The sequence below is a fragment of the Phoxinus phoxinus genome, assembly GCF_949152265.1.
Source record: "Phoxinus phoxinus genome assembly, chromosome: 10".
Taxonomy (NCBI): domain Eukaryota; kingdom Metazoa; phylum Chordata; class Actinopteri; order Cypriniformes; family Leuciscidae; genus Phoxinus; species Phoxinus phoxinus.
Window position 1 is genome coordinate 17054128 of NC_136885.1, and position 18271 is coordinate 17072398.

Below are 18271 nucleotides of genomic sequence, written 5' to 3' on the forward strand. Positions count from 1 at the left end.
GTTGAAGAGAACGATTCCCTCTGAACCGTTCATTTGAAAGATTGACGAGCAAAACGCCACTACAGTGGCCTCTTATCTGGAGGTTTGTGAAACAGCGAGTGTGCGAATTGTGCTGCATTGCTGTAATAATAATCAAGGAAATATATATATGTCAAGGGCACACGTAGATATCAGGATATACCTTTGTGCTGTATCGAGTCGCTGTATCTGCATTTTGTGCGTTGCTGTTATTTATGAATCTGTTAGTGTTGAACTGGGCTTAGTCATAACTTCACCAGAGTTTCAACAACAGTTTGACCAATACGAGCACTTATATAACACACAGGTAACGGTGACCTGATCTTGATCTTTGAGGTCTGAGACTCCCTCATATTACACTGCAAACAGTAAGTACTGCTCGTTGAATGAAATTGAACTGCAAAATCTGTGTTAATAATAAATGAGAAGAATTCAAGAGTTATTTGCATGCAGGACATTAAGAGTTTATTATTACAATAAAAGTGGCTCACAAGTTACAACATCGTTTTAGACATGCTGGTTTTTATTTGCATTAAAGTTTAGGTGTTAGACTCTCATAACTGTCAAGTAAATTTAAAAACAACATTTAACGTTACAATATTTCTGACCCCAAGGTCTTTGTCTGAAACCATAAACTAAAAAAAATGTCAGTTTTACAGTTATCCATCTTAATTTTTTAACTATTTAGCGTTTCAATTAAGATTATGCTATTATGACTAAATTGAAATGATTTTAAGAATTATTGGGGTCCCCTGGAAGCCCAGCCCCCTTGAGGGCCCCGGCACAAAGACTCACAGTTTACATGTGACATAATTACCTGGTTATCTCCTCAGTGGCAAGAATTGGCAGGCTGTCTACCAAAGGCTCAGTGCTGCTACTGTGTGACATTCAGGAGAAGTTCAGGCCCAATATTTTCCAGTTCACAAACATTGTGAGCAATGCAGCAAGATTGCTACAGGTACAATCAGCACCTTCAGTTAATGAGAACTGCGGCAGTATTCATATAACACACAATCTATGATTATCATGTATTAAATGTGCTGTCACCACTGCATCTTCTCAGCTACCTGATTTTCTATGCATTATCTATATCCCTCTGGTGGTCTTCTGTACTTTTATACTAAAATAATGTACATTTGGATTTTTTTATTACTTCATTTCAATGGTACAAAACATGGTAAATATTGTGGCACTTGCTATCTGACCACAATAAATTGTTGACATTGACATGATTAAAAAAAGGCTTAATTGTCTCTTAAAAAATAGTCACACTTGTGATCTTTGTGGTCAAAACTTACCGCTATTGGAAACGAATGGGAAATACTAAAAAATGAAAATACAGAGAATTTGTATTTGGGTACAAAGCACTGTTTAATAATATCTAATGTCTAAATGTATAATAAATAATACAAGTAGCCTAAATAATTTATATAGAAATAAATGGTGCATAATTTAGAGGTGAATATTTTGTAGAACCATGAAATCCCCTCAAAAAACTAGATCTTAAAAGAATAAATATTATTGAAACAAAATATTGCACATTCATTCGTCAAAAAATGTTCGGCTTATTGTGTTTGGTCTGTTTTGACTGCTGAGGATCAGAAACATGACCCTTGGGTGAGAAATACTAGAGGTACCAGCTCGACTCGACTCAGCTCATCTCAGCTCGTCTCGGCTCGGCTCGCGTTTCGCTCCGTTTTCCATTGCATAGTACTTCCACAATAGTACCTGGTGGTCGTCATAGCGACGCGACACACACCCGCTACCCACACACACAGGACAATGGAGGAAATCGAGTGTATGCTGTTTTACATAATATTAGTAATGGGTATATCACGCAATCTCTGGCAAAACTATTTAAAAATGCCGGGGTTATTCAGGATACTCCATCTGGCGCGTGCAATGATGGCGCAGTGAATAGTGACGATTCTCGCTGACCAATCAGCAGTCTCCCGTGTGTCACGTCACATTTTAGTATCGCCTCAGCTCGCCTCAGCTCGCTTAGAACCTCGCCGGAGGTGATACGAAAAAAAGTACCTGGAAGCAGGTACTGGTACAACTTTTACACAGTGGAAAACCAAACAGAGGCGAGTCGAGTCGAGGTGAGGCGAGCCAAGGCGAGCTGGTACTGTGCAGTGGAAAAGCGCCATTAGTAATATGGCAGTTCCATTGAAGGTTGGGAAATGGACATGATACATTTTGTTTCTCTTCCAGGCATGCCGAATCTTGAACATCCCTCAGATTTTAACCGAGCAGTACCCTAAAGGTCTGGGCCCCACTGTTCCTGAGCTAGGGGCCGAGGGCCTGAAGCCTCATACAAAGACCAGTTTCTCCATGCTGACGGACAGTGTCGAAAGCTCACTCAAGAGCCTGGGAGACCCTCAGCAAGTCATACTATGTGGCATCGAGGCTCAAGCGTGCATTGCGGTAACGTCAAACGGATTTTTAAACTGGTGCCATGGCACTTTTTACTTTCACTGGCACATTTATTGTATCATGATCTTTAAGGTTGTTGTTTTACTGTAGTGCACAACCTATGATCTTCTGGAGCGAGGCATGGAGGTCCATATTGTGGCAGATGCTGTCTCCTCTCGGAGGTATACTAATAATTTTGTTTAAAATATACAAAATTGAAAACTGTTGTGATATTCTATATTTAGGTATCTTATGAAAAGCGTTATGAGATAAAACATGAAAAACTGTTTTAAATCAATGCAAACATGAGACACCTACATACCTTATCTTTACTCACACCCACATCTTTTCAAACACAAACTCAAGTCAAATGATGGATGGCACCTATAAGCTTTTTTTCTAAAGGTCTATAGAAACTGGAGGAATTTCAGTGTTTGCTTAAAGATGAGGAGGTTGTATAAAATCTGATGTGTCCTAAAAGTCAATTCTTTAAGTGATTGTCAGGGTTTTGAAAACATATCTGCCTTTTTGTTTTTCAGTCATACAGATCGTCTTTTTGCACTGTCACGACTGAAGCAGAGTGGGGCGTTTCTCACAACTACAGAGGGAGTTTTATTACAACTAGTGCAGGATGCCAAGCACCCCAACTTTAAAGAGGTACCTGCCGACCTGTCTGTCAGCATCTATTCTAAATCCATCTGATTTTTTTCTTGTGCATATTATCATTTATATATAAAAAAATTATATATAACTTTAATTATTTGTAATTCAAGAAATTTAAAATGTTTGTGTATATATATATATATTAGGGGTGGTTAATCTGTCTGATTTCCCGATTCGATTCGATTACGATTATTGAAGTCCCGATTCGATTACAGTCGATTTTCGATTATTAACGATTCTCGATTAGCGATTATTGATTTTCCATTTCACAACAGTAAATTCACTACAGTAAAAATCACAACAATAACAAATTATAACAAACTTCAACATATTCTGAATCTCTATTAACATAAAATACGGATGTCCACGCATCACATGTTACAGCTATCCTACCCGCTTTCTTCAGTGATTCCATGACTTCGGTTTTGGTCTTGTTGTAGAGTGTGGGGATCGCTGTGTCTGTAAAATATCTCCGAGCCGGGTGGAAGCTTTGACAATATTGTTTCCACGCTTCAGAGTTCCGTCTTTTGCGTTCCGTCAATATTCCGTTATTATCGATTTTCAAAAAAAAAAAAAAAAAATTTTTTTTTTGAAAATCGATTTTTGGCATTTGTGAATCGATTCAGAATCGTCCACGTCCGCATCGCGATGCATCTAAGAATCGATTTTTCCCCCCACCCCTAATATATATATTAGGGGTGGGGGGAAAAATCGATATACTCTCACCACAGCCACTTTATTAGGTTCAACTGCTAGTTAACAGATATATCTAATCAGCCAATCACATAGCAGCAACTCAATGCATTTAGGCATGTAGAAATGGGCTGTGTCTGAAATTGCCCCCTATACCCTTAAACAGAAAGCGCAAACTATGCAAAAGCGGCAGTCATTCCAGCGCACTCACTGTCCGAATTCACACACTCATATTAGTGGAGTAATGTAGGGAATGGTGAATGAGGGTATAGGGGGCGATTTCAAACACAGCTATGGTCTGCTGAAGTTCAAACTGACCACTAGAATTGGTAAGAAAGGTCATTTAAGTAACTTTGAAAGGGATGCCAGACGGCCTGGTCTGCAATTTTTTTATAAACTGTTAATCTACTGGGATTTTCACACACGACCATCTCTAGGGTTCACAGAGAATGGTCCAAAAAAGAGAAAGTATCCAATGAGCGGCAGTTCTGTGGGGGAAAATGCTGTGGTAATGCCAGAGGTCAGAGGAGAATGGCCAGACTGGTTCAAGCTGATAGAAAGGCAAAAGGCAATAAACACCCGTTACAACCGGGGTCTGCAGAAGAGCATCTCTGAACGCACAACACGTCAAACCTTGAAGCAGATGGACTTACAGCAGCAGAAGACACACCGGTGACACTCCTGTCAGTTAAGAACAGGAAACTGAGGCTAGAATTCACACAAGTTCACCAAAATCGAACAATAGATGATTGTAAAAACCTGGGGCCTCATTTATAAAACTTTGCGTAGGATTTGCGTCAGAAGTGGCGTACGGATGAAACATAGGACGTGCGTACGCACAGAAATATTCGGATTTATAAAACCGTGCGCACGCACATCCTACGCAGTTTTCCCTTAATAAATCACAATCAATTCTAAAGGTAGCGCAGCTTTTGCGGCTTCATGTCACGCCCATAGTTGCCCATAAATAGTCCGTGAAACGCCCACAAGTTAATATTCATGGATTGCGAAATCATGGCAAACACAGAGAGGAAATAAAAACTTAACTTCACTCAATGTGAAGTAGAAGTTAACGTTGGCGAGGTGGAAAAGAGGAGAAACATGTTGTTTGGAGAGCACAGTGTGGGCAATGCCAAAAAGGCACTTGAGTGGCAAAAGGTTGCAGACGCCGTAAATGCTGTAGCCTCACAACCTCGGACCGTGGCCGAAATAAAAAAGAAATGGTCGGACAAGATCAGCCATTGTGCGTCATTACGCATTGTGATGGGGCATTTTATTTCCATCCATTTAATTGTATTTGACAAGCTACAGATGTCTGTAATAATCTGCGTGAAAATGTGAAATAGTTCAGTACAAATGTAGTTTCTTGCAGCTTTCTGAATGGTTGAGACATACGTCATACGTTTATCAAAAATAAAACAAACTAAAGGCATATGCATGAATACCATGATTCGTAGCTGATGAAGAAATTTTTACTATGAAAACAACTTTCCCCAGTGGACAATTAATACATCTATCTATCTATTTAGCCTATCTATATATCTATCTATCTCCCTAATTATCTATCTATATGTCTGTCTATCTAATTGCATCTATATCTGCTCCGCCAGACGGACACATTGACGAGAATATCAGTTTTGTACATTATTTCGTTCTGTTTACCATATTATTTATGAGGATGATTTGCATAACATGGCAATATTATTGCAGAACATATTTCACTTTTCTTTTTGCAAATAGGCTATGTGTTAATTTGCATTTCTGTTGTAATTTTCGTTTGATTTTGTTTGTTTCACACTGCAGATCGATCGAACGGGTGTTCGTGTAGGCTGTTAATTGTAAGACTTGCTTTGTGAAGTCTTCATGTTATTTATGAGAGACAGTATTGCCATTTCTTTTACACAACGGTCTGTTTCACACACTTTCACGTGTTTCTTCCATCTGCCGACGGTGTCGCCGTTTCTCATTTCACCCGTTTTTGTGTGTACGCCTGGGTCAGAGCTTGCGTGAAGGACCGCACATTTTCCCGTGAAGTTTGCTTTTTATAAATACCAATTATTGCGTAGAGAGCGGCGTACGCCTTCTTTTGTGCGTACGCAACGTTTATAAATGAGGCCCCTGGTCTGATGAGTCTCGATTTCTGCTGCGATATTCAGATGGTAGGGTCAGAGTTTGGTGTAAACAACATGAGAGCATGGATCTATCCTGCCTTGTATCAATGGTTCAGGCTGCTGCTGGTGGTGCTGTAAGGGTGTGTTGCACAATTTGGGGCCCTTAGTACCAACTGAGCATCATTTAAACGCCACAGAAGTATTGTTGCTGAGCCATCTTCAGATGGCTACTTCCAGTAGGATTATGCTCCATGTCACAAAGCTCAAATCATCTCAAACTGGTTTCTTGAACATGACAATGAGCTTAAACGGCCTCCACAGCCACCAGATCTCAATCCAGTCGAGCACCTTTGGGATGTAGTGAAACAGGATATTTGCGTAGATATTTGCATGGATGTACTGCCGACAAATCTGCAGTAACTGTGGTGCTATCATGTCAATATGGACCTAAATCTCTGTTTGCAGCACCTCTTCATCAATGCCATGAAGAATTAAGGCAGTTCTGAAGGCAAAAGGGGATGATCATTTTTTTACATTTAAGCTTGACAGACCTAATTCCTATTACTCTTTAATTTTTCAGAAGTTGGAGTTTTTGAGGAACTGTCCCTTTTTATAAGGCCTTAATGAAATAATATGATTCTGCAAAAGTTTATTTTTTTCATCCCTGCTTGTAATTTTAGGTTTGTTTGTTTCTGAATGAGAGCATGATGAGGTGACGCTGAGGTGGATGAGATTTTGTGGTGATTAGATTTGCGTTCATGTTCTGACATGTCCTCCTTGATTTTTCGCACACAGATCCAGAAGCTCTTGGCTCACCCCTCCCCTGATACAGGCCTGCTGTCCTTCTTCAGCTCTCTATAGGGCCAGTCGCACACCACACCCGGCAGGCATAATTACATAAATTACTAAAAAATCAGCTCTCTGAACCTGTTGGACTCATGTGATCTTTGAACATTTGCATATTCGAATAATATCTACTTTCATAGAAACGAAATTTTCGAAAATAATTTCCAGAAAATTCTAAAACTCTTGTCAGAAGAAAAGAGTTTTTGGTAACACCAAAGCATTAATGCATTAGGTATCATAAACTAACAATGAGCATTTTTTACAGCATTTATGGTAACATTTACAGTAAGATCTCACTATCTAATGTTTGTTAATCCATTAACTAACAATGAGCAATACATTCATTACAGTATTTATTAATCTTAGTTCGCACAATAAAAATACAACTGTTCATTGTTAGTTCATGTTAGCTCAAGTCCATTAAATGATACGAACAATACAACTTTTGATCAGTTAGTACATTTTAAAATGAACTAAGATTAATAAATGCTTTAGAAGTATTTTTCATTGTTAGTTCATGTTAACTAATAGCAAATGGAACCTTATTATAAAGTGTTACTCGATTGATTGGTCTAGGTTCATTTTAATTTATAAATATGCATGTAAAGTGATATGAATGTATAAAACCTTATTGTAAGGTTGCCAAATGGTTATATTCTGTACATGCATCACTTTAACATTAGAATAAAATATTATGTGTAAGTCTCTTGATTATGCATATGGTGTTAATATGTGTCTAATACCTATGTTTGTTTGTTTGTTTTTTGTCTCATTGCATTATGAAATGTGTGTCAAGTGTGAAATCCACCAGGATGCAAAGATCACTGTGTCATAGGACCAAGAAAATCTCAATGGAAATTATTACAGTGGGTTCCCGCCAGTAGCTCGACTCCTTTCCTATTTCAGCAGTGAAACAGGAACTTACTCACCAGTGCAGCCATGAAAGGAGGAGGAGAGAACGAAAAAGAGGAGGAGAAACAGTTCTCAAATGTCAAAATGGAGGGTGGAGTGTGTGACGTTCAACACATGCAGAAAGGGAGGGGAAAGAGAAAGAAAGGGAAGAACTTTTTCCGACAGTTTTTTTTTTTTTCTTCTCCCAAACTCATATTTCAAACAAAACGTGTTAATTTAGAGACGCTTCAGGCAGCTAATGAATGCAGCGATAAACAGAGAAGAGAGAAGAAGGACAAATAAATGTATGTTGAGATCCCTCATCTGCCTCTGTGCAACAGATGACGGCATTAAAAATTTACAGGGTGAAGTCGGTGGCCTTTTGACAGGATTGAGGTATGTCTTCACTCAACTATTATACGTATACAAACATATCTCTTAGAATGCTATATTCGAAATAAATGGATCCATAAGTGTATCTAACATTTCCTTTGATTAATCAAGTGTGCACTAATGCTATGAGTCTGTTTTTCAAATCATATACTTAATGAGTTTTTAGTTTTTTATTTAATTTTAATCAGATTTAGATTTCTATTACAGCATACTTTTAAATCACATTGCCTTACAACTGCATACGACATGATTGACTTGGTTACAGCTTAGCTGGAATGCATGAGATAACACACGGTATTACATAATGTTTTGTGTTTTCTCAGACATCCCCTTAAGCATGGCTTCTGAACTGGACTCTAGTTTAACCAGCATTGACTGGCTTCCTCAGCTGGGAATCAGCACCTTGCGATCAGGGAAAGAAAGAGTGGAACGGAAAAAAGAACGAGGAAGAGAGAAGGACATCCCTCCCATACCTACACTGTCCCCCGGATCTAATTCCAAAGTGAAGCCCCCCCACAGCTACGCCACTCTGATAGCCATGGCAATAAGTTCCACTCCTGAAATGAAGCTGAGTTTGAATGATATTTACACATGGATCAGCAATACATTTCCTTATTACAGCAAAGCAGGAAGGGGATGGAAGGTAAGGTCCAGACCACTACATGACCACTTCCTTGTGCTAAATAGTGCAATGAGACTAGTTATGTATGCAGTTGTGCTCGAGCAGGGACTTGGCTTTACACCATTATTGATTTGATAAACAAGTCTGGAAAGAAACTTGAGAAATATAAATATTGCTGAAAGATATTTTTGTTGTTGTTGGTATTTTAGGGTCAGTGGCATAAAGATAAACATGTCAGGGTGATACAGTTGTTCTGATATGAAGACTAAAAAAAAACTTAATTGAAAGAATGAAACTCTTGAAAAGAAAAAAAAAGCATGAAGTATTTTGGCATAACATTTTATTATTATTTCTTAGAATTAAAACATAATCTGATCATTTGAGCTTTTTTGACAAGACTATGTTAGTTTAGGTTGTAAAATGTAATGTGGTGCGACACCTAAAAAACAACATAATATTTATGTTCATACCATATATGTGGAAAAATATTATAATATAATATAATGATTATGATGTATTCAAGTTGTCAGGAAAATGTGTTATTACTTTGTACTTAAAGGGTAAATGTCGCCAAAATTGAACCTGGGCTCTTTTTGTTAATCTACCCGAGTCAAACTTTCATGTAAAAGCATAATTAGAATGGAAACGACAATTTTAAGATTAGCCGTATTTTCGTTTTAGCTCAAAATGCCTTTTGAATGGGAGTGCTAGGGGCACTTCTATGATGGCATCAAAATCGCTATTTTTAAAACCCTAAGAAGGCTCGAAGTATCACATGAACTTGAGCATTGACTACATTGTTTGTGTACACAATGTTTACTAAAAATAAAGTTTTTGTGCGACTTTATCAGTTAGTGTTTCCGGTGGCTGGAATTTTATCAGTCAAAAGCAGTCAATCTCCGAAAACATGAGGAGTAACATGAGGAGAGTAGAAATGGAAAGCTCCTAAAGCTTGTTTCCATATAAATTCTTAGTGTCTGAGTTATCATGCTTTTCATTGGAATTACAAGTTCATGACATTTCCTCATATGGAGTCAGTTCATTACGTTGCATTTTACACTAAAATCATTTTTCTTTAAATTGATATCACTCTTATCTCATTGACTCGTTAACTAAAAGAAGTTCTTTGTAGATAGTCGGCTTTCAAACTTCACAATTTTTTAATATTTCATAATTTTTCATCATACAGTTCTGTTTTGTTGTTGTTGTTGTTGTTTTTTTTTGGGGGGGGGGGGGGGGATGTCTTTAAGCAGGGTTGTTATCATTAACTAAAACATTTTTGTCAATTGCAATAAAGCTGAAATAGAATATAAATACTATTTTGGGAAAAAACTAAATGAAAATTAGAATTGTGGCCTTGGGAATAAACTGAAACAAGTTTAAGATTAAGCACTAAAATTATTAACTGCAAAAAATGTAAATTAAATTAAATGAAACCTAAATAGCAATATTAATAATTATAATAATAATAAAATGACAAAAGCACAAAATTACTAAATAATAAGCTAAAATTAACATGAAAACTAAAAATATAAAAATAAAAACTAATTAAATATATCAATAAAACTATATATATATATATATATAAACAGTCTGGAAGGACCATTGACTTTGATAGATGTTCAGATTCAGAGTCCTGAATGGCTCATCTTACTGAGTCCATGGAGCAAGTCATTTCATCAGCATTACATTTCTCCTTTGATAGATATAGACGTGAATTTTCCAGGGAGCTCTGGATTTGCATCATATCCTACTGTTAAAATACAACTTCTGCTTTTTACTGAAGTGTCAAACAAAACGTGCTGGGTATATGATACATCACAGATGTGTTGTTGATTTTGTAGTCAATGGGAAATTACTGTTTGTAGGTGTGTAGTAATGTGTAGTCATGAAGGAAAGGTGTTGCAATCTCTTCACTAGAAGTAAAGCTAAATGAAATATGATGCTCTTTAACTGGAAACGGTGCTGATTATCTGAGGAATCTGTGCAGGTTTAAAAACAGACTCGTATAAAGACTGCTATATATATGATTCTGATATAGTCTCTAATGCGAACCAAGTCTGCATTTTTTTTTCAGATGTATCTAAAATACAGATACATATAGACAAATATCTTTTTTTTTCTCCTAGAACTCAATTCGCCACAATTTGTCTCTCAACAAATGTTTCCGGAAAGTTCCTCGACCACAGAGCGACCCTGGGAAGGTGATATAGTCAATTATTTGATTATTTTGTTAATTAAGATCTGAGGTTATTGCCATGCTAATAACTTTTTTTAAACAATTTTAGGACTCTGAAATACTAATTCGTTAAAATAATCACCTGTTTTAGGGTTCATACTGGACGATGGATGTACCACCTGACTCAACTCCACCCAGAGGAGTCAAACGTCCTTATCCTAAAGAGGAGGAGGTAAGAGTACATCACATTAAGTGATCTCATCACATCTGTGAGATCAATATTTCACTCATCGACATCCCTGTTTCAGGCTCCATCCTCAGAGGCCCAAGTGCCTGTCAATCAACCGGAGCCCCTCCCACTTCAGCCAGACACCAAAAGCATGTTCTCCCCCCCTCCTTGCAAGGTTCAAAGTTATTTCTTCTGCTTTTCTATTTCGATTAAGGGTTATTAAGGAAGCTCCTCTCAGAACAGAGCTTGAGGTTTAAAAAAGAGGAAATGAGAGTGTAAAGTAAACAAAATAGAGCTGGTTTGCTTCATATTCTGAGTTTGCATTTCACTATTTTAATTAATTTTACGGAAAACTGAATCTTTTTTGTGTGATATGAGTAAACACATGCTCACATTTAGCCTAGAACTACAATAACCACCATTTTGATTCAGCACACACAACGCCACTGCACTTACTCACGATTTCTCTCAACATGAGGACAAGAGAGGTGTCAATCAATAAATGGGACAATGTATTTTCGTGTACTAACAAAGTAACCTGCATTACCTATTTGAAAAAGTAACTGAGATGTTTTGTTGTAAATTTAAAAGTAATGTGTACTAGTTACTTGGAAAGTAATCTGATTACCTGACTCGCATTACTTGTAATGCATTAGCCCCAACACTGAACGACACTGAAACTTTTATGGTGCTTTTTGTCCTTGTTGGAACTTAAACCACATTGTTGTAGAAAAGTGCTACTTTAAGATCTTTCAAAAACTCTCCCTTTGAGCTTCATGGAAAAAAATAACTCATGAGGATGACACATTTTTATTTTTGGCTGAAATATTCTTTTAAGTGGTATATGACATTGTTTATCCAAATAACTCTCAAATGTATTTCTGCAGTCATCGTTTCCACAGCAACGTCCAAGTGCCCCCATACCTACATCTCTTCCTTCGAACCCTCATGCCGATCCCCCTCTCCGATTCTCCTTTGCTGATTTGAACCTACCAGATCTGTACAATTCCTTTCAGTCTCTCTGTCGCTCGGTGAGAGACAGAGTCACCTCGCAATGTGAGTAAATCAATTATGCCACTCTTTTCCTTTAGCTTATTATTTACTTTCAAAGATTCCGAATTAATACGTTTTAAGATTAGGTGTGCTTAATATCTCTCTCTCTCTCTCTCCTTCTCTTTCAAAGCGGATTTTCCCAATTTACTTGGATTTACCCATGACAGTACACCACTCCACACCCCAACCCTGCCTCCTTTCTCCCCCTGCCCAAACCTCAATATTAGCCAGTATACCAACCCAACATCTACCTTCAACCCAAACCTCAATACCAATGGCAACTTCAACCCAAATACACCCAATACTAACTCTAGTTTTATCCCAAACCTAAACCCAAACCAGAATGCTAACATTCATCCCAACTCCAACACTGAGCCTGACAAGCTGCTACACAGTAATGGTGAGTATAACTGCTCAGTAGTGACGTGTTGATGGGATATGAGTGTCCTGATGACTGATCCTCTCTCTCTCTATCTTTTAGTTGTTCCTGCAGACTGGTTCAGTAACGCTGACTCTTTGAGAGAGAGTTTCAGAATTGCTAGTGGTCTGGACTGGGCTAACATTGACCTCACCTGTCACCCTGGTCAGTACTCAACTATAGACTACAGTGAGATATATCATGCACAGTATGCTTTCATTTTCTGTTCTGGATTTACAGTTTAAAGGGGTCATGACATGAGAAACCAAATTTGCCTTGATCTTTTGGTATATAAGAGGTCTTTGTACCATTAAAACGTCCTGCAAGTTTCATAGCTTAAGACGTCCTCCCCATTATAAACAAATCATTTATTTAATCAAGCTCTAAATACAGCTCGTTCTGGATTCATGGTAAGAAGTGACGTCACGGTACGAAGTGACGTACCAGCGTTTGCATATAGACCGCCTCCAGCGCAAGACAACTACGCTTTAAGCGCAAGGCAACTACGCTCATTTCGTATCGTTGTCGCGCCCGCGCGCTGCGCGCCTCACAAGTGTTCAGTCGACGGACAGCGAGTGGGTCTGTGTACAGGGAAATGACGATGCCGCAGATGTGCTGTTCCTGGCTGTGGACAAACAACATCTTTGAATACGCTGCGAAAGATCCAGTCGTCAGGGGAAAATGGATGCACTTTATATTTTGCGGACGTCTCAGTCACGACAGTGTTAATTTAAGCGTTTGTTCTATACATTTGAAGGATGACTGTTTTGAGAACAAATCCCAAAATGATGCTGGCTTTGCCAGAAAACTGTTGCTCAAAGATAAGTCCGTGCCGACTATTCTGGGCTCAACAACGACGACGCAAACTGTAAGTAATGTGTTTAAAACTTTAAACTACTTTTTAAATACGCTGAATCCGCACAGGTTCTGGCTGGGGGCGTTAATAATTGATGCATAGGCACTAACGTTAGCCAATCATAACAGTGGGCGTTAACACTGAACTCTTAAAGGGGAAACACCCCCAAAACAGACTGTTTGAATCAGAGGATGAGAAACAGGGTGGGAAAAGGTCATAAATCACTACATTTTAAAAGTTTTTTGTAAAAAAAAACTATAGTAATACTATATTTGCACCTAAGGGAACATAATAATAAAATAAAAAAACCCATGTCATGACCCCTTTAATTTCAAAGGGACCATCTTGGAATTTGTTTATCCAGAAGCACTATTTTCCCACTGGAAACTATTTTAAAACTGTAGCTTTTGTAAGTTACAAGGTTCTCATTATTGAAAGTAGAAAAAACAATCAAGCTTCCCTTTGGGAAAAAATGCTACAATAAATGCAGCTAACAAATATGTATTTATTTGGCTAGAGTAGATATTACTTGTATACTCGCTATACAATGATTTTTAAAATAATGGACAATACTACAAAACTGCTGTACATCAGTGTAAGGGAGGTTTATTGTGTCTCTATCTGTGTTGTTTTCATTCAGACCTGGTAGAGAGCATGCGTCAGGCCGAGCTCTGTGACTGGGCATTGGATTCAACTCTCTTCACCTCGCTCTGTGATTCGCTCAACCGTTTCTTCACTCAGAAGGGTCTCATTGGCTCGTCTTCTGGTGGCTCCTCCCCTTTTGCACAAATGGCCCCACCTCCTCTCAATATTCCACCCACTAACCCTCCCACCCTGGCTAGTTTAACTCAACCGTCTCCACTCATATACTCCCAGCTCCCACCTGGCACTGGTGAACCTCCTCTCCAAAATCCCAGGAGAATCCTGACCCCTCACACCCACAACCAGACAGCACAAAGACAGCCAGGGCTGCAGCCCACCATGAACCAACCTCTGACTCCTAACGGTACGTTGAGAGATCCCTTAAACCCTTACAGGACCAGTGCATCTAAACTGAAAGGGATAGTTCTCCCCCAAAAAAAATTCTGTCATCATTTACTCACCCTCATGTAGGGTGACCACCTGGTTATAGCTTTGTTGCAGGACGTAGATGTGATTTTGCAGGACACGTGAGCGAGATAAATTTACTATTATTATACTATGTAAATAAATATTGATTTACATGAGTTGGAAAGCCTATTTGCCGTTATGTTGGATAACATGTTTTTAATCGCTGATAAGCTTTGTTAATTGTGACCGGCTCTGTAACTGGTACTCAATTTACCCAGGTTCAAGTGAGACAATGTAATTTACTCTACAGGTCCTATTTAACTTGAGTAACAGGCCAGGTAAAAATCAAATTTATAATAAAAGGAATTTCCTTAAGTAGCGAATAGTTTATTTTCATTCATTAGACTATGTAAATGCATCTTAACGGATTCAGTGCATCTTCAACTTGTATTTTTTTGTAGGATCTGGCAGGTTTGATCAAGATGTGATCCAGTATGTGTCTAGATGAAGTCCTGGCTGGTGCAGCTGTATTTAATGAGTTTTGATGAGGTCTGCACTGATTCCTTTGCCCCGTCCAGTCGTCATCAAGGGGAAAATGCGCAGTCGCATTTTTATTATCATATTTCTTATTGTTATATTGTAGTTTCAGGGAAGAAAAAAGTAATACAGACATAATTGAAATGCGGGACTCTGCTTACGTCTTGCAGAACGAGGGACAAAACTGCCCATTTCGGTAGGTCACCCTTACCCTCATGTCAATCCAAACCTTTCCATGACGTTCTTTCTTCTGTGGAACATAACCTATTATGAAGAATGTTTTAACTGTTTTTGTTCACACAATAAGTCAGTGAGGTCCGAATGTTGTTTTGGACCCCGTTGACTTTCATTGTATGGATGAAAAAACAGGCATTTTTCAAAGTATATTCAGTTGCGTTCTGCAGAATAAAGAAACTCCTACAGGTGTGGAGATGAGAGTGAGTAAATAATGACAATTTTCATTTTTGGATGAACTATCCCTTTAAGTGCCCTTATTCATTCAGAGGAAATTTGTGTTGCTATGTTGGTCTAATTGCTCAGGCATCCAAATATGATGTTATTCTGTCTTTATGCAGCACTTCAAACTCAACCACTGACCCCAACAGGTCATCCACCTTTGAAGAATCTTCATTGCAACAGTGAAGAAATCCAGGATGATTTTGATTGGGATTCATTGATTGAATAATTCTGTTGGCAGATATACACACATACATACACAGTAAAAGAAAACATGAGACAATTTTTTGAGAAAAGTTATCATTGTGTGTCAAGGTGAGGCCAACTCATTAATCTGGTTTCATGTATATATGGAACAAAAGCAGCACCATTTTAACGATGACCATCATTCAGGTGTTTGTTTCCTTTCAGTTCAGTTCTACCTTACAATTTATACGGCACAGTGGTCAACAGCACTATATTCGGCTGCATGTTGATGTGTGAGGTTAACCAAAACTTACAATGCAATATATTCATCATGTTTGTTCCTGAACTGACCCAGACCTTGAAGGTTAGGGTGGATCAATCCTGACAATGTTTTCATTAATGTAACATAGCTTTTCTCTTAGCCCACGCTACACACGCCCGACTGCCTTTTAAGTTTTACGTCAGTATATTACAGTGTAAATAACGTTAGCACTTCCAAAGCCTTGAGCTGTTGACAATGGCTCAGTTTTTGCTGAATGGTTGATCTAGTCTAGTCTAGTCAGTTAAGTAGTTATTAAAATAACTTTTTGACCAAAGATTTTAAATGGCACTTTTCCAACAATTTGTGGGAGAATAAACACAGTTTAAAGTACACTGAGGTATATTATGACAATACATATGAGTATTAACTGAAATTGATCGACATTTATTGCTTGATATTACTACATTTTGTCTCATAGCATTTCCCATTATGGAGTTAAAACAAATAAAAAAAATTTTTTGAACACAGTAATTTTAATTTCCATTTAAAAATCAAATCAATGCAACAAAAAAACCTTGGACAATTTTGTTATGTGGATTTTTTTTATTTCTTAAATTTCTTAGATTTTTTTTCCTCCATTTTATTTTTAAATGTGAATGTTCACAGTCAACACCGCACAATTTTGACCATAGCCAATATTAGAGAAACATCTCTAAAATTTTCATATATATAAAATAATTCATTGAAAGTAAATAAAGAATAACAGCATGGATCATGTCATTCAGTCCCCAATTTTACATTATGATTTCACATAAATCATTCAGATAATTCATTTTCATAAGCGTTAACAATTCCCATTCTCTGTGTAAATGTCAAAGTAAAAAGGTGCTGAGGTGAAATGCAAAGACAGGCGCTGTGTTTCTCACGTGAACAGGTGTTGAATTAATGCTTTGATTCTTACGACTGTAAAAAATAAATGGCTGAAAAGAAGAACCATTGTACTGAAAGTGAGACTATGCTGATAAAACCCCATCAGAAGCACAGCAGTGGGCCAAGTGAAAACACTGGACACATCATTCACTCTCACACACATACCGGTGGTTCCTGTGTATAAGAACCACGTGACGTGCACTGAAATTTCGCAGGTTAAAGGAAACCAAGCAGGCATCTGTTTCAATGGCAATTTCCAGTGCGATTTTCCTTGGTTTAATCGTTCCCAGGAGTCAAACACATTCGATTAAAATAAATTACACAAGTTTACACGTTAAATTAAATTAAAAGTAATACATCTATTGATGATTTTTAGTAGAGTTGTGAATAAAACGGACAGCTGAATTCTTCTCAAGCCCGTCAGTCATCCTTCATGTTACTCTTTCATCAGAGGTTCACCTCAATGAAAGAGGGAGAAAGGGGTGTATGATTGAGTTCATTAGTGGCTTGTTTTCCTCCTCCAGTATCTTCATCTTCCTCCTCCAGTATCTTCATCTTCCTGTTACTGAGCAATAACAATCATCCTAATAATATAACAATATTAACAACCTGCATTCATTGAATGAACCCGCCAATCATCCATGTCTGTCAAAGAAAAAAAAATTGAACGAAAGGGGAAATAAATACTCCAAATACTGTGTAAAATAAAATGAAAATAAAATAACTTCTGAAATGCCTTTTTGTGAAAGAAAATAACACATTTTTGTTTTTACTTTTTCATTAAATATAGAGATGTACACACATTTCTTTTTTGTCAAACACAAACCGTTTGTGTTGGTAGGGCAGGTTTGGATAGGTTGTTGAGTGGATAGGGCAACATGGGATTGGTGAAATCTCTCAAAGAAGGAAAGGATTGGTGCTTGTGCCTGTGGTTCCGCCTCCCACGGATCCTCCTGTTCCCATTACTCCGCCCACCCCAGACGGCCCACCCAAAATCAGTGAAGGCTGCGCAGGGCCTCCTGAGCCCATCAGCAAGGGGTTTCCAGCGTGACCCATGGGGGATATTCCACCAAAAGGCATGCCCATTGAGCTGGACTGTACTATTCCCATTCCCATGCCCATACCAGGGGCCGCCATAGGGACCCCCATTCCTGGCATGGCCATCCCTGGCTGAACCATTCCCACTGCTGGTGGAGCCATGTGACCCAGCATAGGGTTTGGGGGAACAGGGCTTGTACGGAGCTGGCTCAAACCAAGTGAAGAAGGTTGAGGGGAGATGGATGCCATCGGGTTCACGCCAAAAGGATTAGAAGTGGAAGATGGGGTCGGAGACACCCCTCTACTGGAAATGGTACTGCCCGGGGTAACTCCCATACCTGTTGAGGAGGGACCTTAAGGAAAAGGAGAAAAAGAAAGTTAGGGGATAAACAAACACATCACATTTCTGTCAAAATGTGACTGTG

General features: G+C 38.3%; 3 protein-coding genes across 13 annotated transcripts in view; 2 read left to right on the forward strand and 1 right to left on the reverse strand.

Moving 5' to 3' along the window:
- isoc2 (isochorismatase domain containing 2) lies at window positions 1-7676 on the forward strand. Its single transcript, XM_079626916.1, has 7 exons — window positions 1-82; window positions 326-386; window positions 852-976; window positions 2233-2445; window positions 2545-2615; window positions 2973-3090; window positions 6696-7676. Coding segments are annotated over exons 2-7 (594 nt in total). The 5' UTR covers window positions 1-82; window positions 326-385; the 3' UTR covers window positions 6762-7676.
- Window positions 7543-17192, forward strand: foxj2 (forkhead box J2). Its single transcript, XM_079626915.1, has 10 exons — window positions 7543-8033; window positions 8354-8673; window positions 10782-10856; window positions 10983-11063; window positions 11140-11235; window positions 11948-12116; window positions 12244-12513; window positions 12595-12696; window positions 14028-14393; window positions 15550-17192. The coding sequence occupies exons 2-10, from the start codon at window positions 8368-8370 to the stop codon at window positions 15657-15659; spliced, it is 1575 nt and encodes a 524-aa protein (XP_079483041.1). The 5' UTR covers window positions 7543-8033; window positions 8354-8367; the 3' UTR covers window positions 15660-17192.
- epn1a (epsin 1a) overlaps window positions 16707-18271 on the reverse strand; it is a 14299-nt gene continuing 12734 nt past the window's right edge. For all 11 annotated transcript variants that reach the window (XM_079626902.1, XM_079626908.1, XM_079626907.1 and 8 more), the window contains one exon: window positions 16707-18199. In XM_079626902.1, coding sequence (XP_079483028.1) covers window positions 17706-18199 — 494 coding nt within the window. In that variant the 3' untranslated portion in view covers window positions 16707-17705. The remainder of the gene's footprint in view (window positions 18200-18271) is intronic.

Bases quoted from the DNA above. Each gene is read 5' to 3' on its own strand.
- isoc2 (XM_079626916.1), top strand. The intron at 2,446-2,544 runs GTAACGTCAAAC...GTTTTACTGTAG, and splicing joins AGGCTCAAGCGTGCATTGCG to TGCACAACCTATGATCTTCT. The intron at 2,616-2,972 runs GTATACTAATAA...TTTGTTTTTCAG, and splicing joins GATGCTGTCTCCTCTCGGAG to TCATACAGATCGTCTTTTTG.
- foxj2 (XM_079626915.1), top strand. From the start codon at position 8,368: ATGGCTTCTGAACTGGACTCTAGTTTAACCAGCATTGACTGGCTTCCT. The intron at 10,857-10,982 runs GTGATATAGTCA...CACCTGTTTTAG, and splicing joins CACAGAGCGACCCTGGGAAG to GGTTCATACTGGACGATGGA. The intron at 11,064-11,139 runs GTAAGAGTACAT...TCCCTGTTTCAG, and splicing joins CTTATCCTAAAGAGGAGGAG to GCTCCATCCTCAGAGGCCCA.